The 26,927-nt window shown below is 42.2% G+C and overlaps 1 protein-coding gene and 1 pseudogene across 2 annotated transcripts in view; both read right to left on the bottom strand.

Moving 5' to 3' along the window:
* The window catches only part of TP53BP2 (tumor protein p53 binding protein 2), a 51,060-nt gene that overhangs the window by 13,729 nt on the left and 10,404 nt on the right, over positions 1 to 26,927 (bottom strand). For both annotated transcript variants that reach the window (XM_088161131.1, XM_014877433.2), the window contains exons 2-9: positions 17,575 to 17,722; positions 12,105 to 12,218; positions 10,561 to 10,640; positions 6,323 to 6,424; positions 3,715 to 3,889; positions 2,192 to 2,373; positions 1,655 to 1,819; positions 1,006 to 1,243 (exon numbers count right to left, since the gene is read on the bottom strand). In XM_088161131.1, coding sequence (XP_088017257.1) covers positions 1,006 to 1,243; positions 1,655 to 1,819; positions 2,192 to 2,373; positions 3,715 to 3,889; positions 6,323 to 6,424; positions 10,561 to 10,640; positions 12,105 to 12,218; positions 17,575 to 17,722 — 1,204 coding nt within the window. The remainder of the gene's footprint in view (positions 1 to 1,005; positions 1,244 to 1,654; positions 1,820 to 2,191; positions 2,374 to 3,714; positions 3,890 to 6,322; positions 6,425 to 10,560; positions 10,641 to 12,104; positions 12,219 to 17,574; positions 17,723 to 26,927) is intronic.
* Positions 6,433 to 9,161, bottom strand: LOC148224209 (uncharacterized; annotated as a pseudogene).

Here is a 26,927-nt window from a genome sequence, read left to right as displayed (position 1 = left end):
AAGTACCAAAAACTCTCTCTAGGAAAGTGGTCCTTTTGTCTAAATGCTAAAAAATAAGTGGTATTTTAGTTCAAATAGCTAACCACAACACATTCCTCTAGCAAAAATTCAAGTTTGTGTGGTCTAGAGCCTGAATTCCACTCCAGCAGTTTTTGGAGCAGCAAACCAAAGAAAAAGAAACAATCCTCCATTCTCCAATACAGCAAGAGACACTTGGAACTGCTTTTGTGCACTGGTTACTTCAGTATCTGCCAGAACTGGAGATGGAGGAAGGGAGAGAGAAAATAAACAGAACTATTCTACAAGCTCAGTCTCCATTTCTTGCTTTTGGGAAGATCAGTGTTTCTCTTCTGTCCCAGCTGAAAAGACAATCTTCTCCCAGGACAGCACAGAAGAAACATTTACAACTCTTTAAAAGTTTCTTTAGGCTTCTCTTTCTCATAGGAAAAAGCCACAGAGAGAAGCCAACAAATTTCTAACTCCAAGTAGGAGAGGCCAAATCTCACTCATCAGCCAGTCAATAACTTTACTGCTATTTCTGTGCTACAAGCAACTGCATCCTTTGTAAAATTTGTCATCTTGGTTAATCCTTTACATGTGTCACTTCCAAAATGCCTAACTAGAAAACTTGGCATTTCCAGTTTTTGAATCCAGGCACCAGGTTACCAGTTATGTACTAAAATTGCCTCTAGAAACTCAAACACACTGTTGAATAGTTTTTAGGAGAACTTAAAATAAACAATTACTTTATAGAAAAATCCTCATATAGTCCACACTGTATAACAACTTGAAGTGCTCACTAATAAATTTACTTAATATTTAACACTGAACCACAGAACCTCAGTGCTTATAAAATATATTCACTGGTGCAGGAAAAACTGCAAGTAGCAAGACTGACATCTCAAATAATGCTTTGCTTAAAAAAAACCAAAAACATCAAAACAGAGCTATTAGGTAAGAAAAGAAAACATGTCTGGACAAGAAATATTAATTGTAAGGTATTACCTGCAGGAGTTTTAATTTGTGAACTGTTCCCAGCTCTCATATTGGGCAGCGTTTGTGTTTTCAGTGGCCCATCAGGAACCTGCAAAGCTTGTGTCCCATCTGAAAATGCTGGCTTCACCAAAAGCTCAGGTCTGGAAGGAATACGTGGCATAGTAGAGGACTGGATATAAGGACCTACTGCTGCCACTCGACTTGGAGCAGAAGCCACTGGCTGTGGTAAATTCCCATCTGAAGAAACCTAGAGGGAAAAAAAAAAAAGAAAACTTAAACAATTTTATTCTGCATTATCCATTCGCAGAGTTTGAAACAGAAGTTAAAAAGGATAAAACAAGTAGCAAATGATACTCCAATATCAAAAGTGCTTTTTCGAAAAAGCTCTGAGAATTATAAAGCTGAGGTAGTAATAGCAAAATAAAAATCTAAAATAAAATTGCACGACAGCATAAGACTTCTTGTCTGTAAAGAGTAAGTAGGTTAACACTAATGTACCACGAAAAGGACTTTAATAATACAAGACTTCCACTACATATGGACAAAGACAACAAGTCTAGCATCTCAGCACCTTCCCCCCAAGCAAGTTTTTACTTCAGGCTCTAGAGGCAGGACACAGAATTAACATTTTAGTTATTAACGAGCCCCCAGCACTTACTGGTACATTCTCTTTCTGCTGCAGAGCTGCCTTTTTCTTCCAGAGCCGCTCTCGCAGCTCATTAACACGCTTGTCCATGACCGCCACCTCCAAGTTGCGCTTGTTCAAACACTCCCTCTGTTGCTGCAGCTTGGCATTCTGCTCCTGGTTCAGTTTGTTCCTCAACTGAATAAATTCACAAAGCAGTGGGGGAGGAGGGGAAAAACAACCAAAATAAAAACAAATTCACTTTCAGAATCAAGGACAGGAAACCCTTGGAAAGAGAAAAGCCTTCTAAAAAGTCAAGTCATGTTTTCCCTCCGAAGAAAACTTTAGTTAGTCTCCAAATTTTGCAGAAAGGAAAGGTACAGACAGTGTGTGCTCCTTCCTTTCTTTACCTTGAACCCAGCACAACTAACTCTCCATCCTCAGCATGCAGGCTGCCACACAGCCCTGGCACGAACAGCAGTAATGGGATTTCTTTGCAACCAAGTGAGAAACACCCCAACCAACTTTCAGCCCAGAAGAGCTGAGGCTCAGGGGCTGGCCTCCCATTACCTGCAGCTCCTTGTAGAGGCGGTCGAGCTCAGCTACAGCCGACTGGTTGTCATGGTAGCCATCAATCCTGCCGTTCTTCAGCATCTCCAGCTGCCTGGTGAGCTCCTCTACCTTGGACACTGCCAGCACCAGCTCACGCTGCTTCTGCTGGAACAGGCTGTTCATCTGCTCAATCTCCTCCACTGCAGAGAAGGGCAGAGCAGCCCTGAGACACAGCCCAGCGTGGGCTGCTCTCATGACAGCACTTAAGGAGACAGAGCACCCTGCCAGCCTCCAGAGCAGGGCTGCCCAGCCAAAACCACTGCCCTGCCACACCAGCTCTTCCTCTGAGCTCTGGCAATTGCATGCTCACTAGAATGGTTATGGAAATTCAGTCTACTTTGAGCACTGACAGGGAGGGAAAGAACTTTTTATTCTTTTTTTTAACTTTCTGAAGTATGGAAACAAACAAAACCACAATGCCAGACTGAATTCATCTGTAGAAGCCTAAATTCACTGAATGCTGAATTCAGCAGGAAGACACTTACCCAACCACAAAGCATATTCATGATACTTAAAACTCTGAATTTAGGTCATAGGAACTCGGTGACAAAACACCAAGCTGTCATATTAAACAAAGACTCTGAGGGCTTTTTAGGGTCTATTACAAACATCTGTCATCAGCTGCTGAAACTGTTCTATTGCAGAATGAAATTTAAGGAATCGGTAAGAACTCAAGCAAGTACCAAAATTAGACCTGCTGGGGATGGTGCAGGAAAACAGATTCACATGCTTCAAAATCTTGTATTATTCTAGTGTCCTTCCATGCCTTAAAACTTATGTTTACTTTGTGCAACAGAATCCAAACAGAAAAACACTTTTGCTTTATCTCTCAACCAAAATGCTTCCTACCAAAACAACATATTCATGTTTTCAGTTGAGTCAGACTGGAAATAACAAGTTCTGCACAATAGAGAGGATGAAAGAAGGCAGAAGAATAAATATTTACTTCAGACTTAACGTTGCATCAACATGCTGAACTACAAGCACACAACCAGTACTAGAGCAAGTGAGACCCTGGTCAGATTCACATAATTAAAAAACAAATATGCAGCCAATTTGGCCATTATTTACCTCTTGCATAAAAGATAAATTTGGGTACTAGGCTAAGCTTTGTTATAGGCTAAGAAAATAACACTTGTTATGTGTAGGGTCTTGACATCGAGGATGGAAAAAGTTACTGTGGTGCACAAAGGTATTCAAGTAAGGAAAAAAAAGACACTGTAATTAAGAGCAGACATGCTAGGCTCAAAATACAGGGTGCAATTACGGGATATTTTAAAATATAGTAAGAAAATAAATTTTGCTCTAGGTCAGTCATGAGTTTTCTTGCTAAATAGAAGATGTGAAATTGTTAATCTTATCATTTCCTGGAATGCTGTAAATAACTCCTCTGAATCACTGAAAGCACCAGAAATTCTTTGACTTCCAAGAACTGCGTTTCATGAAAAATCCCAGGCTACCTTCCCCAAGCAGCAACTCACCTAATTTCCCATTGCTGAGTCTTTTTTGCTCTACATGACCTTTCAGTGCTCTCACTTTCTTAAGTTTGGCTTCTTGATTCTCAGCAATTTCCTTTAATCGCTTCAGTTTCTCCTGTTCTGCAGCTTGCTGTTGCTGTCGCTGATCTTGCTGCTTCAGGAATTTCAGGCGCTGTTCCTGCAGTCAACACAAAGATGTTTGAAGTCTAAGAAAAAATTTAGCATTCCAAGACATTTGCTAATTTGATTTAATGACTACTCAGCTATTAAGTTGCAAGAGTTAAGGACTATTTTCTCTCCACCTTTTCCATGCTGCTGGTACTTTACATATCTCTATCCTATGTCACATTTTAAACAACTAAGCCATACTGGAGAATATTAGGCATTCTTTATGTAGAAGGTATTTTCCATTACTATTTGTACTTCTACTAGTTCTAATAAAACCTCCTTGATATGGAGGATGGCTGCACACCAAACCTCTGAAAACACACTGGTCTCCTGATAATGATCACCACTATCACCACTAATAATAAATAATAATAATAAAATAAGAAGAATAAATAACAGTAATAATAATGATAATAAAAATAATGGAAAATCTTTGCAGTGACCTGACCCTCATTTAAACAACAGACATCACCTTAGAGGAGAAGAGCCTTTAGCCTTTCCAAGAGAGTAAAATAATGTTATCAATTTCTACATATACATGTCTAGTTCAAACCTAGAAGAAACCATGAGACCACCAGATCATCTACAAAGAATTCCTCTAAATGACTGACCCATTATATGTGGCTTCCAGCTCTGGAGACGACAGGTTGCTCCAGGGGAGTAGAACTAGTAAGACTTTCCCAAGCACGCACTAAAATCCAAGACTACCACTACTTACTAACATTAGAACTCCACACTTCCTCCAAAAAAACCAAACCCACAAAAGAAGAAAAAAAAAATTAAAAAATCACCAGTCAGATTTAGAAAACAGGAATTTCTGTGCACTTGGAATAGAAAAGGCAGAGCAAAAAAGTAAGCTTGCCTTCTGGAGAAAACCAGGACCAGGCAGCACCCTCAGTGAATGCACTACTTTAGAGTCACTCCCACACAGGAAAAATGTCACAAAAAAAGACATAACAGCTGGTGTCTAAAAAAGTGTATTTTTCCTCCCTCAGAATCTATTTTTAATACTGCATCTGATTTCAGAAGGCAGGAAAAAGGCACCTAAGAAAGCAGGTTTGTTCCAGGGAGGCACTGAAATGAAAAATCCTACCAGCAAGACACCCACAGGGCTACTCTTCTTCAAACCACAGGCAGCAGACACCCACCCAATGGGCAGCTATCCACACTCAAACTCGTATTTTTATTTTTTTAAATCTTGCACAACTCCATTTACAGTAAAAATTGCTTTCCTGTTTCTTGTGACTACAGTGTTATTCCTAAGATCAGGGTGCATTGCCATCACCTGTGAGTGAAAGAGAAGTTGTGAAAGTTCAGGTTTCTCATATATAAGTACATCTCAGCTGGAGCTGAGGAGAGGGCAGCATTCTTTGGCCAATTAAACAAGGCAGTATAGATATTAATTGTGCTGCTACATTTCAGATGAAACCTCCCATTAGTTGATTGACCAATTTCCTGCATCACACTTGCACCTGTTCTTGCCAGGAAGCAGAAATGGTTTTATTGGCAATTTTGACAGGCCACTGTACAACTGAACTATTAGAAAACCATGGCTCTAAGCCTTTCCCTGAGATGCAATTATTGAGGGCCAGGGGAACTGAAGAAGGTAGTAAACATACAGGCACACACAGAGCTGATCTCAGAGGGACAGGGAGATCGTGTGTGTGACACAGGAAAAGTCCTGAGAGCAGATCCTCAGAGCAGCCTTCTTCCCCAGCAAAGCACATTCTGAAATGCATGGGAACACCCACCCAGACAGATGAGCCCTCTTCAGGACAGGCTTGCATTTAACAACTCTCTGCCAAAAGCAGCATTTTCTGTTACATTTTCAGAGTAATGTGTACCAACAACACACAAGCAAAACATGAACTCTATGCCAACATTCTGCATATACAGAGTGTTTTCCCCCCTACAAAATTCAGGAGCACCCTGTGTGCTTCTATTAGCTTTTCTGTTATTGTTCTGCAAGCATTTTATAAATCACAGTCCTAGCTTACTTTTATCACATACAAGACATCTCTTCCAGCCAGCTGCCCCAGAAAACCAGGCACGCTGAACTCTTATCAGGAAAAGGCAAGATAGCATGACAGGACAGCAGAGACAAAAGCATTGTTCAGTGATCAAACTGGTGAATTGCTGGTCACCACATGGAGCACAAATAGAGCTGACAGAGCCACCAGGATGAATGACAATATATTAATGCTATGTGCTCTATCCTTTTAGTAAGCTAAATGGCGATTTCTATCACTGGAATTATTTATATGTTTTACAACTGGATATTTGCATACATTGACTTTCAAATCTAAAAACAGGCAGCCAAAGAAAAGGAGACCTCTGTTTAAGAGGAGAGAAAAAAAACCCAATTCCCCAATCCTCCCTCCACTTCAAGTGACTCTTATTACCTTTTTATTTCTGGCTGTAAACAATCTAATTCCAAACTCACCTTGTTAGCCAGCATTTGTTGTTGAGCCTCAATTTGTTGCTGTTGGCGTGATGCCATTTCCTGAAGTTCAGCCAGTGTCATATCCATCCTTGGTGCACTTACCTGTCAAAGAAAACCCAAAGCATGCTAAGTCTAGAATTTTTAATTTGGTTGGCACACAATAGAGCTACTGCAGAAAAGTATGATAAAAGTAACAACAACTCAAAAATAACAACTGAATAGCCAATAAAATAACTGGAGAGAGACAGCATCTTCCCATGGTAAAGGAATAAACAATTTTAAGTTCATATGCATGTGTAACCCAATCAATAACTCACACAAAATGGTATCTCTTAGAACACTAATGTTTCTATCAAAATCTTCACAGAATTTTAAAGAGCCCTTTATAATTCAGTTCAGCATTAATCAGCTTTGATTGACTGAGCCCAGAATGCTCAGCTGGTGGCAGGATGGATCTGTGCTCGTCGGTGTATTGCTACAATTTAAAGCACTTCCACGTAAGCTGAAGAAAATAGAAAGTTTAAATATGGCTGGGCAGGAGGGAAAACACCACTCTCAAAGACAGCACTGTTATTGGTTGTCTGTTCAGATATTACCTGAATCTAGATTCAATTCTACATCCATAATTATGGAGAGCAAGAGTGGCAGACAATGGATTCAATGCTGAAACAGTATCTGATATCAACTTGAAATCTGGAGTTAGGGATCTCTGACAAAACTGCAAGTGAAAAAAACCCTAAACTGAAGTAATATGAGACACTCTGATGAGAGAAGGGGAAGTATGGTGCATTTGCTGCTCTGAGATCACCTTTACAAGCACAGCTACGGCAGCCAACAGATCCTAGTGACACCCTGAAAACTGAAATTCGGGATGATAACTGCTGAGGCTTTGTGTCTCTTTTAGAGCAGTCATTAACAACCTCTCCAAAACAGCCTCTTAGGTTTTTTCCATGGTACAATTTGCACCAGTATCTCCAAAGAAGGGAAGCCTCCATTTTCACTATAATGGTAGTTCTTCCAGAGGCTTGTGGGTGCTAAGTGTCATGATATAGTCACTCGATATCATTTTTGCTTTTCCCAAGAGTTTATGAGGTTATTTCAAAAATTAGTCCCATTGTCTAATTCAATTCTCTCCAAGGTACCATGTCACCACAGAATACGTCTCTCAAGGCCCCATTAGACTTTTGCACTGGTCATATGGGGCTGTTAAAGGGTGAGTGGGTCCTGCTGAGCACTCCTGTCAATGAATTAGTTCATGGATGGGAATTACAGAGCCTCAGTTGGTGTGATATTGCTGCCAGTGCACTGCCCTGGTAGCATTTGTCACTTGCTGGTCTTCAACCTGCAGCAATCCCACAATGAAGGGGTCTTTTTGTGCCAGGCAGGATGGATAGCTGATCTTCTCAGTAATCACAGGAGCTATGGCTAAACCCTATCAGTCCCCCTTAGGATCCCTGAATTACCCTCTCCTGAGGTAGTCGATGCTGAAGATACCAGGGGCCTCTGAGCCAGTCACAATGGGGTGCTTCTGCCACTTGTCCCCTGTCAAACTCACCTCAGCCTCTAATACAGACAACTCCTGGCATCCCCCAGTCACTCCAGAGATCCAGGTGGGCTCTGCACTCCTGTGCCTCGATGGCATTACTAACACACATCAGTTATCTGCTAAAGCTTTATACTTACATGGATCTGATGTGCCAGGCCATCAAATCCACACAGTCCAGTGTGCCCAGTCATCCCTTTCCTCCTCCTGGCCAAAGGCAGGGACCCTCTATTCCTGCTCCTGGTCAGAGTATTCTGGCTGGCCTTTGCAATGCCAGAAGTCCCCTCACCACGGTTAAAGGAGGCAATTTCAGTCCTTTTATGCCTGGGACATCACTGATTGCCTTCCTGTCTCTCTATGGCAACTACCCTGACAGCCTCTTGGAACAGCTCTCTTCCCTCCCAGTTCACAAACACAGGCTTCCAGCTCAGAGGTGGGCTCACCATCCCACTGCCACATATCTCTCTGCTCGTGCAGGAACGAGCAGGGTTTGTGTCATGGCCTGTTCTTGGGGCTTCCCTTCCCTCTGACTGGGGCAGGAAAGGAGCCATCTCTTGGGCTGCCCCTAAAATCTGAGGTGCTGGCCCCTAGGGATGTGGAAGTTCCAGTTTCTTCAACATTTCAAAGCCAGAAGGATGCCACCTCTGCAGCTGGTGTATCCACCTGCAGGTAATACAGTGCCACCAAGATGCTGGAATGTGATGCAGGGGCACTTTGAGCCACCTTCCTCTACGTGGCCACTGTACAGGGAACACCCTCTGGATATTTAGGGACATTGTCACTTTTTAGAACACTATAAATGACATCCAGTACTTGAGAGAATTAGCAGTGCTGGAAATCTTCATGTGCAGTGGTTTGATTTCCTGGGAATTTACAGGATCTGCCTTAAATGCATACCTTGCCCTCACACTTGAGGGGAACCATGGCCAAAAACTGAAAATTGCTCTCTGTTTTCCCATTCCTCTTTCAATTTCCTGATCTCTAGCAAGGGATCCCAGCTGTTGGGCTTCACGACCTTCCAAGTGCTGACTGCCAGCCCAGCTCCATTACCCCAGCATTGAACAGCCAGGCAGAAATCTGCTCACATGGCTGGCAGCTGTCATCTTTTCACAAGTCTTGAAGTTCTGATGAGGTCAAAGACCGAGTAACTTTGTCTCCTGTTCGATTTGTCTCACTCTTTGCAATTTCTTTTTCGAAGGACTGGCTTCTTTATCTGATCCCTACTCTCCTAATTCTCCTTCTTCCTCCCTTTCCAACTAATAATGTAGACCTGCAGCTTACGTCATCCATTTCCATTTTTCCTTTTTCACTGCTGGGAGAATTATGGCAGTTTGAGTCCCTGTCTCAGCCAGTGTCCTCAAACACAGTTTGGGCTCCTGCCTCAACTACAGTGCTCTGAGTACTGAACTGTGGCTCACAGGCCAGGCCCCAGTACAGGGTGAGAGGCTGCTGGTTCTCACTGGGGCAGGCAACGCACCCTTCTCTCAGCTTGCTAGGGTTGATGGAGTATCTCGATTTTACAGGTGCAAAGTCCCAGGCAATGGGAGGTGACAACCACCCCAGGCACCTGCCCAAATCCTTCCACACAACCTGCCACCCAGGCACTGGATACCCAGAGCACATACCAGTATCTCCTCACCTGAAGCTTGTTTTCTCTTACACCAGGATGACACTGAATTGACTTAACTCATACCGTTGGCACCCTGGGAGTTATACTATTAACAGTATTAAACAGCTTATATAGGGATGAGCAAAGACCATGGAGCCTGCATTTTAAAAACATCCACATCAATCTCAGGCAGGGAGAGGGAGGTGTATTCCCTCATCATCCCCACAAGACAGCTCCCCCAGTGTAACAAGGCCATCACTGTGAGGGCAAAGCACAGAGCCATTGTTTATATTAATATGCTCCCAAACTCTGCAAACTAAAGAGATAAGCAGTGCAGCTGACAAGCTGTGTCCCACAGAGGAGCTTGATACTTGGCAACTACTTTTTACTACGGTATGAAAAGTATTGCAAAATATTTATATATATGTATATATAACTGCCTTTGCCTCACCTCTGTTCAGGGACCAAAAAGGACTGTGGTTGATTAACCTTGGCTGGATGCCAGGTGCCCACCAAGCTGGTCTGCCCCTCCCCTTCCCAGCAGGACAGAGCAGAGAGAATAAGATGGAAAATGACTCCTAGGCTGAGAAAAGGCAGTTTACTAAAGCAAAGGCAAAGAAGTTTGTGCAAGCAAGCAAGGACAAAAACCAGTTTATGCTCTACCTATCTGAGAGTGATGTCCAGCTCCTTCCCAGGAAGCAGGGCTTCAGCACAGGGAGCAGTTGCTCCAGCAGGCAAATGTAAAATAACCCATGTTCCCCCATACCTCCTCTTTCCCTTGGCTTTTGTGTCTCAGCTGACACCACATGCCATGGAATATCCCTTTGGTTGCTTTGGGTCAGCTGATCTAGCTGTGTCCCCTCCCAGGACCTTGCCCACTGGCAGCCCCTTGATGTGGGGGGAATGTTGGGACAGTGCTGATGCTGTGCCAGCCCTGCTCAGCAGTAGCCAAAACTCTGGAGTGTTATCAGCACCTTTCTGGCTGCCAATGCCAATGCAAAGCACAGCACTGGGAGGGCTGCTGTGGGAAAGTGACCTCCAGCTCAGCCAGACCCAATCCAACCAGCCACTGCATCAAACACTTACCCCATTCTCTATTCTTCGATCCCCAGGCACTTTCACACCATTTCTTTTGAAGGCTGGGTCTTGAGACCTCTGTCCAGTCCCTAGATAGAAATAGTCAAAGATGGTAAGGTAATAGAAGATATTTTTATCCTTTTAGACATAGCATTCAGTACAAAAGGAGAATCAGAGCAATCATTATGGTGTAGAATCTGAACGCCTGTTCTTACTACCAAGATGAATTTAAGTGATGACAACACGTTTTCTGAAAAGATTGCTGTTCAACACCAGATTTTCAAGTATAATTTTGTTCAAAAATACAAACAAACAAAACAGCTTAACCAATAGTAGGCGGTTCCAGTATTCATCCTGTGGCAAACAGGCAGTCAGTCCCAACTAAATCAGCATTATAGATACACAGTTTACTGACACAATGACTGCCAGGAAGAAGGAAAAAAAAGTGCTTTTAAAGATGCTGCTTAACTACTTTACTCACATCAAATTATGTGCCAATAGTGCTCAGATGCCCAATACCAAGCTCACTGATTTCCCTGTAGAACATTAGAGGACAGGACAAAGCCACGCCTGTCACCTTCTCGCCCATCTGATTCCTATTTCAAGACCATACTTCTGTGAGACTAACTCAGAGCTCAAATATATTGCTTAGCAATGCTGTGGCCAATAAAATGACAATAATCCTAATACTACAAGCACCCTGAGCTTGAAAAAAATACATTTTGACAACTAAACTGCTCTGTAAGGTCCTCAGCAGGTAGAAATGGCACAACTTTAGCTTTTCATGCACTCATTCTATCACCAGTACACATTTCAAATATCAAGATACACTTAGCCGTTTAAAATATGCTGGGTACAATGCCACTTAACAAATGCAGTATTTCCAACACTGAGGAGGGAAAAAAAGGATAAAAAGAGAAAAAAGGGAGGAAGAATCTGGTAGATTGATTTAAAGGTAAAAGTCAAAGATTCTAATGAAGAGATAAACGTGGGGTACACAGAAAACCCCTGAAAAGCTGAAAGTAATTTCCTTTACAGGTTTCACTTTTCTATTTACAATGACAATTATATTCTCAGAGAATTTGACCAGGCAGTTCATTTAATGCTATTCCTAAAACTAACACAAATGTGTAGGAGAAACTTTGAAGAACTCTATCTTTGCCAAGTATGCTAAGTTGATCACCCTGGTAAAGTATTATCCAGGTGAATAATCACTCAAATCACACATTACATTACTAGGGCAACAGTTTTGTTACTATATTTAAAAGAAGAGATCACCACCACAGATCTCAAGATATTTTGCTGGAGAAAATATATTTAACACAGTACGCCCTTGCATGCTTTGGTGATAACCAGCAGAAATTTGGATTTACTATTCCCAGATATGGCAAGGGGAGCTGAAACCTTTACAAAGATTAGCCAATGGTCAGACAAAAAAGGGGCTGCAACACCTACTGTCTATGAACATGAATAAATAACACACACAGGCTGTTTCCTTACCTTTGAAGGATAAAAGGACTTGAACAAACAAACCAGCTGAGATGAACACGTACCTGCTTCCCGGCAGGGAGAGCGTTCGTGGCGGAGGAAGAAACGCACCTCGCTCCTCTGCATCCCAAACCTCTGCAGAATATCCAGGATCCGTTCATTATCCCCTACAGGACGTTCTGAAAAGGTAAAAAAAAACCAGGTAACTGCTACTTCCCACCACAGCAAACCAAAAATATCTGTCCACCTTTCACCTGTTAGTGCACAGGTGTGGTGAGTGCACATAACACATGCCTTCATCCAAGGTATTTCTACTTTTCCCTTAAGAAGCCACTGCATCACTCTTTGATTCTGAAACTAAACTAACACCTCTGAATAGCAGCCTTGGAAAAGTCCATCCCTGAAGGGAAAACCTGAGGCACCACTACAGCCCAAGGGAAAACAAACAGGGAATTTAGAGCTTTCAGTTCCAGTGCCCTCATTTTGTATGTGCAAATCACCTTACCCACTCACCAGAGCAGGAAATATGCTGTTGTATCTTCCACCCCTCTTCTGTGGCACCTCAAACTCATTCCTTAGTCATTCCCACCCCCTCCTCAAGGGCACTGCTGCCAGGATTCCTACAGGGACTCATTTACTTCCTAATTCCAATGAGAATGAAGAGAGATGCAAAGATAAAACTCCCAGGGAAGAGGAATTCTCTTAACGCTGGATGGCAGCCCTTGCATTCCAGCTCAGGCAGGAGCACTCAACAGCCTGGAGAGGCTCCTTGGCAGTACCAGTGGGCCTGATCCTCAGTGTGCCAGCACAGCTCCTGTCACTTCAAGTGTTCTCCCACAGCTCCTGTCAGACAGGCCCAGCTCATTGTCCTGGACAGCAAATTTCATGAAGCTCAGACAAGATGCATTTTGAAAGTCCTATTTTTGATAAGCCTTGAAGAGTTGAACTACTTTGGATTCACAGCTCAAAGTAATAAAAAGATCAGACAGCGAAAAGTGAGCCCAGTAAGAACTTGCCATTTCCTTTCAAATAACTGAGATGAAAAACTTACATGCACAAGTTCCACCGAATTTCTTTTCCTGCCTTTATTCCCAAGCTCAGGATTGAGTCACCTAAGTAATTTTAAACCTTACTTACTTGCTTTTGATAATAAAAAACCCAGTGTGAGTCTAAATCTACCAGTACTCCTCCCTTTCTGTATTACCATTCTTTAAAAATTTACATACATCACAGCCAGGCACTCACAGCCAGAATACAACCAGAATTATTTCTTGGCCTCTAAATCCTTACATAAAAGCAGTTTCTTTTGTTTTTCTAGACATCTAATCATGATTTTTTCCTCCTATTTTAAATGTGACAGCAACAGTGTGGCCAATATATCACAGTAGTGAATTTACATAGGCAGGATACTATCACAGTATCTTCAAACAGCATTGGGGCTCAAGATCATGTTGGAGCCATTTGTGCTGGATACCACACAAGCAGAAGATATTGTTCCTGGATGAGAAATAAGACAATCAGACAAAAGAATGAAATTAAATACCACCATTTTTGCACCAGTTTCATTTTTCCTGACATTGCTTTTGTTGGCAGTTTCCTTTCATTTTTTTAAGCAAAGGGAGGGGAAAAATAGGAAAAAGAAATCAGAGAGTAGTTCATTCATATTCAATAAAGTCTTGCAAAAAGTCACTGTCTTAATATGAAATAATCTTTTCAGCAGGAAAAATTGTTGGCATTAAGTATAAATGTTTTCAGTCTCATTAAAAAAGGAGCTGCTAGCATGTCTTCAGTATGTGAAAAGCTCTTTTCAACATAGAAGTGTTTCTTTAAATGAAAATGCTGCAGCTGTGCTCAAGCAATCTAGGAAGGAGAATTTCTGGAGTCACTGTCAAAAGAGATTAGCTTTACAGAATAAGCAAGTAGGTCACTGTTACAGAAAAAGCCGTCTCTTGGCACTTACTTGTCTAGACAGCAAAAAACACTCCTCATCTGCTAAACCTTAATTCAAGAAAAAGAAAGGCAAAAAACAAACAAACAAACAAAAAATCAACAGTACCACTGGCAGATTTTTGTCTTCAAGGCTATACAGCAGGCTTATGAGGCAGATTTCTAGCAGCTCAGCAATACTTCAGCTGAAACTCTATAATCAAGGGAGATGCCCTTTACACAAGGATTCTGCCAATACCACTCACTGGCTTCAAAGGAAGGTCAAAGAGATTTTCAAATACCAAACAAATGTACATTTAGAAAGCTCAAAAAGAATGGACAACCAATTTTTTTCCCCCATCTGTCTCACAGAGAGAGAAAAAAATATGATCTTTATACATACACTCCTTTTGACTGCTTTCCACAGTAGGCAAGGTAACTGCCTAGCAGAATTCTGACAATAATAGGAAGGTCAAGGAATTTTGCCAATATTCACCAAATTTCAGGCAAAACTAAGAGGACAGGGAGGGTAGTAAACTTGCCCCCTTCAGGGAGCAAAGCACCTCAAGCACACTTGCAGCAATCTTTCAAAGGAGGCTTAATAAGGTCTGACAATAGAAGCTAAAATTCCTGACCGAGTGTCAGAAAAAGCAATGTAAGAAGCATTCTGATAATTGAAGTCTGAGAAGTCACTTTCCAACACAAATCTTTTGTTTCTACCCCCAGAGGTTAGCTGTCCTGCACCATGTTTGTTTTAAAGCAGTTGAATTTGTTCAGTGTAATATGCAAACAAAACAGAAATCGTGGCTAATCCTGGCAGAACAAGATGGAAAACTTTGCTGACATCTGAAATGAGATTAGCAAAAAAAGCTAAAAGTATTTCTCTCCCCCGCTGCCTCCTACCCTCACAAAAAAAAAAAAAAAAAATCCAGAATATTATATGAAAACATCTTGCAAATGTTTGTTGCTGGATGCTACACAGATGCTTAAGAGTGATTTTATCCAAAGCAACATGCATGAATTCAGATCTCAACAGCATTGAAATATTTGAGTAAACTGCATTTTTGTTAACAAATACAATTGGGAACTGCATTTGGAACTTCAGCAAGGCCCTGCCCTTGGGTCACAACAACCCCAAATAGTGCTGCTGGCTGGGGGCAGAGGGGCTGGGAAGCTGCCCAGTGGAAAAGGAGCCGAGGGTGCTGGTCAGCAGCAGCTGAACACGAGCCAGAGTGTCCAAGCAGGGCACTGACATGCTGGCCTGGACCAGCAACACTGTGGCCAGGGCAGGGATTGTCCCCCTGTGCTCAGCACTGGTGAAGTCACACCTGGAGTGCTGTGCCCAGTTCTGAAACCCTCACTTCAGAAGGGACATTGAGGTGCTGGGGAGAGTCCAGAGAAGGGCAGTGGAGCTGAGGAAGGGTCTGGAGCACAGGTCCTATGAGGAGCAGCTGAGGGAGCTGGGGGTGTTTATCCTGGAGAAGAGAAGGCTCAGGGGTGACCTTACTGCTCTCTACAACTGCCTGAAGAGAGACTGTAGCCAGGTGGGGATTGGCCTCTTCTCACAGGTAACAAGTGAACAACGAGAGGAAATAGCCTCAAACTGCAGCAGGGGAGGTTAAGGTTGGACACCAGAAGAATTTCTTCACTGGAAGGTTGGTTAAGCATTTACAGAGGCTGCCCAGGGAGGTGGTGGAGTCACCATCCCTGGAAATGTTCAGGAGACAACTGGACTTAGCACTTAGTGCCACGGTCTAGGTGGCACAATGGTGTTTGGTCAAAGGTTGGGCTCAATGATCTTGTCAAGGATTTCACTGTAAAAATGGACAAAGCTTTTTTGTGTCTTATAACAACAAGCTGTCCAAGCAACATTTAGATATCTGTTCTTGTGTGCCTCACGATGTCTCTGCAAAGACTAATCTCAGAAAAAGTCCTCTGCTTCACTTTATGTTTCTGTATCCAGATTATTTTCTTACACCTCCTTGACTAGCAGAGAAGCTGATAATTTGATTAAATGAATAAAATACTACATGTTGTATTGTCCCACTCACACAAGTTCACTTTTCAGCTTAACAAGAACATTTGGGCACTAAGTACTGGCAGACTTCACTTGCCTCTTACTATCGGTTCTTTGATTTCAGGACAATCTCACTGCCCTTTCTAGCATATTCTACATCACCATCTCAAAAGCCAAGCAAGAATCCAGGTTCAGGAAACGTAAGAGGAGCTGCCCACTCTAGCACAGCTCCAAGTTCAGTACCAACAGGAAAACCCTGTCCCTCACCACAGCATGTGGGCACTAAGGCTAACTATAAATTCAGTAATTTTACCTAAACCTTTATTTTACTTCTCTTTCACTGCAGACTTCAGTATTGTGTTGATTTAGACAAAGATGTACAATTAAAATACATTCCTAGAAGACATCTTTCCATGATGAATTGGTGATTTTATTTTACTATCATTTAAGAAGCAAAACTTATTTCTCTTCTAAGGAGAAGAAAAGAATTCTATTCCATTTTTTAGACTTAGAAATATCAGAAACATTACATCTCTGTCAGAAGCAAGTAAATATCAAGAGATAACTCAGGTATCTCATAGCATTAAACAAATATCCATCTCACCAAAGACTTCTTTTAGCAGATGTGAGCCTGAGATAACAGCAGAGGAAGACAGAAATATAAGACCTTATCATCTGATTCTTTTATAATCTTGTTGAAGCATCTCAAAAAGGTTGGCTCAGACATAATTATTTTTCATTACTCAAAATCCTGTCAGGGATTCATCTCTCTTATGCCTCTGGATGGCTCCCAGTATCCAAAGACTACCTCCTGCAGACAGGAGACAGTCCAGAGCCTTTTCCCATTTAGGCCATGAGACATTAGTAATATTTTAGGTTTTATTTGTTGACATATTCTCCAGTTCCAGTGGAGCACAGAAAGTTAGGTAGATTTGAACTCCCAGGATCAGAAGAGCATAGAAAAAGAAAAAAAAGTTACAAGCCACATGCACAAACTCCTTTTCCACAGGCTTGAAAGGACAATCAAAAGTAGTTTCTCCAACTTCCCTGTCACCCAGTTTCTTTAGGGCACTTCACACCAGGTAGCTCCCACTACTTCTGCTAACACCTTCCCATTCACACTCAATGCAATTGGTAACACTGAAGGTGTCATCAGAAAAAGGAAGCTTTATTTGGCCATTGCAAGTGAAAATGGCTGTGGGGTTATAAAGAAATTATTTTGAACTAGTCACAGAACTAACAAGACTTAGTACTTCAAAATCCCCATAAAGGCTGCTGGGATCCCACTGTGGGGAAGGAGGAGGAGGAAGAGAAAGAAACTCCCTCACACCCCTGAGACTCATCTGAGTCACAGAAGGGTTGCACAGGCACAAGAACATCTGCATGCATAAATTCCCTTTCGCTTTTCACTCAGTTTTGCACGTGTGAGCCTTCTTGCAGGTGCATTATCATACAGCCAGTCTGATGAAGCAACCAATGAAATGGTGATTCAAAAACTCCCTGGGACTGGACCACATCTGTCAGGTCTCCATGTTCTAGCTCCTGAGGAGCAGAGAATGCCCAGTAATTCCCCAGCTGCCAGCCTGACCTACCTGAGCCACACCACACCTCAGCCAGGTGGCACTCGCTCTCGCCAGGCTCCTTGCACAGCTCCACCACATCTCTGCAGGTTGTCTCGGGGGTCACTGGCACCTCAGTGAAGTGCTGCTCGTTGTTACTGAGGTACACGGTCAGAAACATCTGCAAAACACAAAGGAACAGCACACGGTCACTTTCCAACACAAAAGCAGCACCTTGGAGTCACTACCTGCTCGTTTAATACATTCTTTCCCACACAGATAATGTCTTATCAGCTACAGTGGGTACAATTTTCTAAACAACCCCAGATTTCTTTACGGTATAAGCAAGAGAGACCCTGCAGAAGTAATCACCTGCTCAATTAAATTACATTGCTGGAAGATTACTGGGTTTTAAATCTGGACCTGGTGCTCCTTCCTTCTCTCTTCAGGTGATGTGTCAGAACTCCTCCCACCTTACTATGTGCATATGTATCCTGCCATCATTGGACTCAGCAGGAGTGAAAAACAATGGTAATTACATCTGGTATAAAAAAAAAGACCAAAGCTTACTACACATGCAGTGAAGTGGAAACACAATTTGCATTTCCGTAACATATTTCATCGAAAGGTTCCTAGAAACACAAGTTCAACTTGCTGTGCTCTTAGTCTCAGCCTGAATACACGATCACCCCCCAAACCCCATTCTCAGGAAACTAAGGATATTTTACTTGGCTTCCTCTTCAGAGCTAAAGAAGGATCCTTGATCTTTGGTTTTTCTGTTTATACACACCACACAGATGTTCTTGCTCGTATCTTTCCTGCTACAACGACTAAAAAATTAGTTGCCATATTTGATAGAAAACGTTGATGATTATTGCCTCTGAGCATCATCTCACTACATGCTATTAATATTAAACTGCTATCAAAGTTTAGCTGCTAGCTAAAAATTAATGTCAGTTCTCTTGAGACCAATTCTGTGCTTCAGTCTCAACGGGCTGTTAGTCACACAGCTTCCAGCAACACAAAGATCACTCAAATATCTCCATTACTCCATTAAGCATTTCAAGCAACAGCAATCTATACAGTTCAGGGTTTTTCATACAGGTAGAAAAGGTGTTTTCTCAAGAAAATACATAAATCCTTGTCTGCCCTCATTTCTAAAGGGTGGAAGGGGTTTACATCCTTAGGAACAACAGTTCAAAAGGTCAAAAAGGAGGAAAAGGAGACCAAACCAAACAAGGGGAGAGAGATATAAATAACCTCCTAAATAAATGTAAATAATAAAAAGTAACAAAACCATTACCACATGCACTATTTCTGTAATTTTGCTTAAACACTATGGAATTAAGAGTTTTTTATGCCTTTGCAAAGTGAAATTTAGCCCCATCTGTTTCACAGCTTTACGAATCCTCTGTTGGGGATTCTCACGGAATACAACCATGCACATGCACATTCCTCATGTCTCCAAAGCCTTTCCAGGGCTCTTCTGAGTGCCAAGATCCCCCTTCAACCCTATGTGAGAGGCTGCCTTTACTCTTTTAAAAGCTTTGACAAAAACACTCCAGACTGCACATCTTGTTACACAGAGCGCAAGTATTTGGCCCACCCGTGGCAGAATAAACACTTGCAAACGGTGTTTTTTGGGTCCTGGCACTGCACCAAGAGCACAGAATTTCTGACCACTGGTTTTGCCCAGCTCCCCAAGCCAAGGGTTTCTGATAAATTCCCAAGCACCTTCTGGAAATATTCACAGAGAGGAAAAAGCCTGCTGAAAGCGAGCTCAAAACTGCCTGGTGGCTACATTCCCCCGCCCATTTCCTTGTCACTTTATGGGAGGGGAAAAACCCAAAAAATCAACAGGAAAACCAAACAAAAAAAGCCAAACATGGAGCCTGTAAGGAGGGAAACTAGGAGACAGAGTGTGGAGGTAGGTAAGATCAGTTTACCACACTTACTATGTATAGTGAAGATGGGCACTACTGGCTCTGCTGCCTACAGCACAAGGAGGTAGTGACCTGAATAAATTAAGAGACAAAGCTTTCCAAGCAGGAACTCTGACACTTGGCTTTAATCTCTTGTCACAGAACACACTACCTTTTCAGATGCTGTGTCTCTGACTCCCCTGACAGTAAAGGATGTCAGGTGCAGCCAGGTAAGAATATCTTTTAATCACAATTATTGGGGCAGAAGAGTATAAAATAAAAAGGAAGCTCCCAAACAGACTTACAGCGGGGTTATGTAGGTGTGTAAAACATGTCAACCCTTCACATTTAATGCCATACAACCTTGTATTCAGAACACCACTAAATGGCACAAGCTGTGTGTCTGCAATTACATTTGTTAATTTAAAAGATGAGCTCACAGATGGGAATTAAGGGAAAATTATAAAACCATGGCATTATACACAAAGCAGACCTAATTTGACCCTTGCATGGCTGTTCACTCTTCAGTGTGCCTGCCTATATCCAGTTGTTAATCCTCAGGATTTAGCAATACAGACAACTACACAGGAAGGATCACGAGTTGCCATTTCTATCCACAATGCTCAGGATAATTACTAAATACATTAAGCCAAGAGCACTCAAACCTGTGGGGGGGCCATTTCTGGGACTTGGGAGTGTCTACATCACCTATTCTAGGAACTAAGGAAAGGAAAAGCAACCAAACTGCAAATTTCCTAAGAAACATACCTTAAAGTCCTTAGAGTCTAAAGCAACTAAAATGTTCTGATGCTGCTGTTATCTCATCCCGATTCCCTTTATCTCCAGGGGCAATGCTGAGGTGATCAAGTTCTCTAAGTAGTTCTGCTCCTCTCGGATCAGATGGTGTCACATCTGTCACCACTGCCTGCTCACCTGCAGGGCTTCCTGGGGTGTCCTGCTGCCCACCTGGACACCCTGGAGCCTAGGGCAAGCTGACCAGAGAGCATCCATCAGAGATGCCTCTTCCCAGAGGGGAATGGGAAAGGTAAGAAAACCAAATGTGAACCAAATGCCTCCTGGTGCTCTTTTTTGGCAGCTGTTGGGGCTTGCACCGGGATCCCAAGGACTCACTCATGCTTCCCCTGGGATTGGTTCCACTGTGGCATTCATTAACCACCCTACCAGTTAGTTTATATCACTGTCTTATTGCTGTGTGGCAACAAGAAACAAAGGAAATGAGTGCTCTCCTGACACTTTGCTCAGAAGCTGGAATCCTTACATCCTCCTAGAGCACGAAAGTTTCTTGCTCCTCCCTGAAACTGAAGATGTTAGGACAGTTGTGTACAAACATTCAGAAATTTCAAAGGAGGGGGAAAAAAAAGTACATGAAAAAAATTCTGTTTCAAACTAGGCATAAATGAAGGACTTGATTTAAAAAGAACTAAAGGAAGACAAATTTCAGTCAGATCTTGTACTTTTTTTAAAGATAGCGTGAAAGCAATTACTGACAATTCCATATAGCAAATATCTGACAATTCCATATAGCCCTGGATGAGGGTTTTTTTCCTCTAGACTTTCAAAGACTGAGGTTTAGGAATGTCCAGCACGCAGACCAAGCATTTTTTGAACAGGACTCAGATTCCTAAGTAAGGTCTAAACTAAAACATCTCCTTCCCTTTTCCCAGCCCAAAGACATGCTCACTACAGGTACTGAAAAGCTTTCAAAATATAAAAACACTGCAGTACTTTGGCATACTTGAGAGAAACCAGAGGTGTTGTGTAACTACTGAAGCAGTCCCTTTCAAAATCACATCCCAGATTCCAGCTGACTCTGCTGCAGCTTAGAAAATAGAAGTTTGCAGTTATGGAGCCACCAAATGAGGCAGTTCGATCGGCTGCACCAAGGACATCACACAGAAGAACAAGGTCACACGAGCTAAAGCAAGGGAGAGTTTTTGCAAGGAATGACTGCAGTGTTTGACTTCCAAACAACTGGATGTAGAGTACTGAAAATAAAGGACCTCATGTCTCAAAAAAGCCTGCCACTTCAGTCACAAATATTAAAAAAAAAAAATCCACACTGGTGTCAAGTACAACTTTGAGTACCATCAGCACAAAATATATAATTTTGCTTCAACTCATTATTTATGAATGAACTCCAACTACAGCCACTAAGTCAGGATTGTAACACACCCAGGAACAGGAAGGGAGCATAGTAAGAACAGCAGGCAAACAGAAGGACAGAAGAGGGCATCAATTAAAGCAAATCACAGGCCATTTTATAATCCTCCATTTCTCATCATCCCAAACAGCCTGCAAATCTGACCCATTCACTGCCGAGCTCATCAACAGGATTATTTCATACAATTACACCAATATTAAATACAACAGGGCTCAGCATCTGCAAATACATTTTCAACTGAAAGTAAAATATTAAAGAATGGCCAGCTCTGTAAAAGTGCTAGGCTATGACCACACTCTGTTTGGACTCCCGCTTTGTTGTTACCCACAAAACAAAAATTAAAAACAAAATTAAAACAAACAAACCAACCAAAAAAACAAACCATACCCAAAGGAAATCACTTCCAAAAACTAACCTGAGCAAACAAGTCTTATAATTCACATCCATCCAACAAGATATCATTTCACATCAAAGGCCTTGTATCACTCTTCTCCTTAGATCTGAAGGCCTCAATTATTGATTAAAGGGGGGGAATAGAAATGCAATTTACTTTTCAGCTTTGATGGTGTTTCTGCAAGGATCAGACTTCTCTTACTCCTCAGTTATTATAAAGCTGATGTCACACAGTTATTATAAAGGTGCTAAATTGGACACTTTCTAATACACTAATAGCATTCAAGTACTCAGGATTCAAATATTCAAAAAACACTATTATATGGGGCATGATGTAAATTAAAATATACTTAATTCCTGAAACTACCTGAGTTAAAAGGGACAGATTTCCCCCCTACCCACACTTATTTCAATCAAAACATCAGCAATGGGCAACAATCAGCAAAACTCAGTCCCTTACAAAATATAATCAAGTACAGAATATATTTTAAAAATAACAACTTAACCCTGATTTCCACTATTGTCTGCTTTCCTAACTTTATGGAGGCTTCCTGCACAGCATGCACTATACCATGGCATCTATTCACACAGTATTCTTCAGCTTCAAAGCACTTGATGGCCAGGAAGTCATGACACAAGCAAGCTGTTTCCTACTTTACAGCCAGGGAAACTGAGGCATACAAGAAGGCAATACCAGAGCCAATCCCATTATTTGATAGCCAAACAAGCATATTGCCTCTGGAAAATTTGATTCATTTTGTTACCCTGCATCAGAGCTAATAACATAATTCTGTACCACATTCTGTATTAGCTGCATTTCAGACTGAAACCTAATCCCTTCAAGCACTCATTACCTGTGTTGAAGGTTCTGGTATTTCCATAACACAGCCAAGTAATGGTTATAAGCTTGCATAACCAATTTTCTCAGTTCTCATTTTTAAGGAGGCATTAAAAGTCATTCTTTAGGTCTTTTCAAACCTAAACAATTTCTGCGAATTTACATCCTGAACTAAAATGTAATTTTAGAAGCTAGTTTTAGTTAACTGGAAAACTAACAACACAGAAATTTTATAATTAATAGATTAACTATCACATTTCAAGTACAGGTGACAGAAATGAGAAATAACTGCTTCCACCCACAGTTTAAACTGCTGTTAAGTCTTCCCTGATAAATACAAAACCCCTCCACATACAAAGTTTTAAATTTAAGTCTTGCATCTTACCTAGTGGGAGCAATGATGCTGCACCTTCCCAGATGGCTACAAAGAAATCAGTGGCTAAAACAGGTATTTTTGCTGACTTGATGCAACTTTCTAAACACCCGAAGTCAGCCTGCACAACGGCACATTTTCCTGTTCCGATAAGCAGCAGTCAGAACTGTGCACAGTTACAACTCCCCATTCAGTGCAAAAGACACCACAACAATAGAGCAATTCAGTGATTCCTCTGCATGAAGTGCCCCAGAACCTGAAAACCGCCCTTCAGGAGGCAACATCCTCACTTATTGTGCCTAAAAAGATTAAGGTAAGCAAAAGATTAAGGTAAGCAAAAGATAATAATAGACTTACTAGAAGACAGGCACACAGGATGACTGCTATCCCTGATCCTTTCCATACTCAGCTGTTCAATAACAACAGAAACGCAGAGTAAAGTTTAGTTCTTGCCTCCAGCCACACCCAAACACATGGAGTTCAGCTCTTGCCATCTCACCCTCCACACACACTACTCCGTTTATTTTGCACTGGCTTTGGGCCATAAATATGAGAAAGGAAGTTATGATGTAAGATAGGTGGAGTACAGTAGGAAGCACCATGGGATTGTTCAGATTATTACAAGTCTATATAAAGCACAGCCCTTTTCCCTTTTCATTGTGTCACAGCAGAAAACAAGACTGAGCCTTTACTCTCAATGGAATGGTAATTTCTACTTGTACAGATTATTTAAACGATAAGTTTCTCGCGCATTTGTATTTTATCCTTAGCAAAAATGTCAATTTTTTCCAGGACTTAAAATACAACATGCACTTTGAGGAGGGGATGGGGAAAATGAGCTGGAAGCAGCAAAGAGGAAGCTTTCCCCTTCCTATTTTTTCTCCTCTCTTTTATCCTTACTGTAGAGAGAACAGAATGAAAGCCATCTGCTTATGGTATATGCTAGTTCCACTGGGCAAAGGCTACAGCACAAATGCCACAGTGCATCTCACTATCAGGCATCTGAATCATCATGATGGGAATCTGAAGAGCTGCAAGGGAAACAGCTCGAGTTCTGGCCAAGTATTGTTACTGCCTGAAATTAATGGATGGAGGTTTGCTCTCATTGTACTCCATGGACTGCAACCTCAACAACAGAACTCGGCACTGCAGTTCAGACTTAGGAGTGAGGAATATGCAGTAACAATCTTCCTGCCAAATCTTGTAAAAAAATCATTATCTTAGATTAGCAATTTTAATTTTGTGAAGTCTATCAGGACCGGTAAACACAGGATTCCTGACCTACATCCCCCCTTCTTTCAGCAGAGCATTATGCATGCAGTCTTTAAGAGAGCTTTCCAAACAGACTTTTACTTTGAACCCAAGTTACATTTTCCAACTTGACATTTTTCTTCAGGCATTTTTATACACAAGAAAGCAAAAGTCCTCCCACAAGCCAGACACCAGAAAGGTCTATGCAAATAAAATTCACTATTTTGGATGAACACTCAGCACAGGAGCAACATAACTTCCCATTCCTTGGCTGAACTACCATATATCACACAAGGCAAGAAAATCTCAAAGGTGGCTTTTAAAGCCACCCATACTTTTGCTCTGCAAGTATCTATTGCAACATCAGCATTTAGTAGGAAAAAAAAAAAAATCTAAAAGTTTGTGGTGGGTTGGCCCTGGCTGGATGCCAGGCACCCACCAAAAGCCTCTCTATTACTCCCCTCTGCAACTCAAAGAGGGAAAAAATATAATGAAGGATTCATACATTGAGATAAGAATCCGGAGATCATTCCCCAAATAATGTCACAGCAAAACAGATTCAAATTAGAGATATTAATTGGATTTATGACTAAAAAAAAAAAATCTCAGAGCAGGATTATAAGTACGGTAAGACCTTTCTCCCACCTTTGCAGCTCTAGCCTTTCCCCCGCAGTGGTGCAGGGAGATGGGAATAGGGATTGTGGTCAGCTCATCACATGTTCCTGCTGCTGATCAGGGAGACAGCCCTGCCCCAGTGACAGGTCCCTCCCAGGGACTTCTCCATGAACTTCTCCAGCATGAGTCCCCCCCAGGGCTAACAGCTCTCCACAAACTCCACAAGGCAGTCACTCTTCCACAGGGTGCAGTGCTCCAGAGGGACAGCCTGCTCCAGTGTGAGTCTCCCACTGGCTCACAGGTCCTACCAGGAAACCTGCTCCACATGGGCTCCTCTCTCCACAGGTCTGAGGGTCCCTTCCAGGAGCCTCTTCCAGCGCAGGTTCAGAGCCCATTCACAGCCTCCTCTCAGGCATCCCCCTGCTCCAGTGTGGCTCTCCTGCAGGTGGATCTCTGCATCCCTGTGGACCTGCCCCTCCTGCACTGACCTTGGTGTCTGCAGAGTTGTTCCTCTCACATATTCTCAACTCTGCTCTTCTCCAGCCACAATTACATCTGCACAATATCTTTTTTTCCTTCTTCCTACACGTGTTATCCCAGAGGTGCTGCCACCATTTCTGGCTGGTCCAGCCTTGGCCAGCAGCAGATCCATCTTGGAGCCCATTGGAATTGGCTCTGCTGGACATGGAGGAAGCTTCTGGCAGCTTCTCACAGAAGCCACCCATGTAGCCCATCCACCAAAACCCGGCTGTACAAACCCAATACAAGGATAAAAACCAAACAAATTGGCCTGTAAGATGCATAAAATACACTGGTTTCAGCAATACATGTAGGAAACCACAGCCTTTTACTGAGCACCCACATTTGCCAATACCATCTACAGCTCATTCTGCTCAAACCTGAATCCACTTGGATTTGCACCAATGTAGTTAAACAACTGCAAAATTTCAGAGTAAACAAGCCCTGAATATACTCTTTATATTAAATCACACAGCAGCATATTCACAGATCTTATCACTGCCATCTGTGTAGCTCCTCTCCTTCAACATATCTCCTTCCACTCCAAAATACTTGCTCCCTTTCTCCCCAAACCCGTGGCTCCTTCGTGGCTCCTTGCAGGCACTGCTTTTGCACTGTTGGACACTTTACCATAAACTCCTGCAAGCTGAATGTCAGAAAAGCAAGCCCACACATGGTGTTTGGGCTTGTACTGTTGGTGTCCTACTTGCAGCTTGCTCCTCCTCCTCCTGGAGCCAGCAAAGGAGAATTGGATCTTTGGAAGTTTGCCCCTTCAGGCAGACTGCCTCATCTTCTGCATTCAGCACCAAGTTACAAACCTTGCAGAATGAAATTAATGCTATTTTCAGGTAGATAAAAAACAGTACAGTGTAATTCTTACAATAGAGACCTACTACAGAAAAGGGGAACGGTCCAACTCATACAACATAATCACAGGAGGTTCCCACTTGCTCCTCCACCCACTCTTCAGTACCAAAACACAGGCTGCTCCTAAGGATCCTAAAGCCAAGGCAACATCCAAGCATAATGAGTGGGGTTATGAACTCAAGCTTAAGCCTGAATCATCTCAATTTTCTGCACTTATGTGAAACCCAGAGAAAGTCTTTGTACAAAAGAAAAAAAAAAAAGTAGCTATAACTACATAAAGGAAAATAAAAAAGAAAGTAATCCACTCTTGCTGCTTGGGAATAAGCCTTATGGTTCCCTCAGCCTCCTCCATGGCCAGAGACCAAAACAGGGCCACACTGAGTACTCCCTGTCAGGACTTGGAAGAATCACACATCTCAAGACAGT

The sequence above is a fragment of the Sturnus vulgaris genome, chromosome 3 (assembly GCF_052056855.1).
Source record: "Sturnus vulgaris isolate bStuVul1 chromosome 3, bStuVul1.hap1, whole genome shotgun sequence".
Taxonomy (NCBI): Eukaryota; Metazoa; Chordata; class Aves; order Passeriformes; family Sturnidae; genus Sturnus; species Sturnus vulgaris.
The sequence above is the reverse complement of the archived record's forward strand: the minus strand, read 5'-3'. Positions and strand labels throughout refer to the sequence as shown.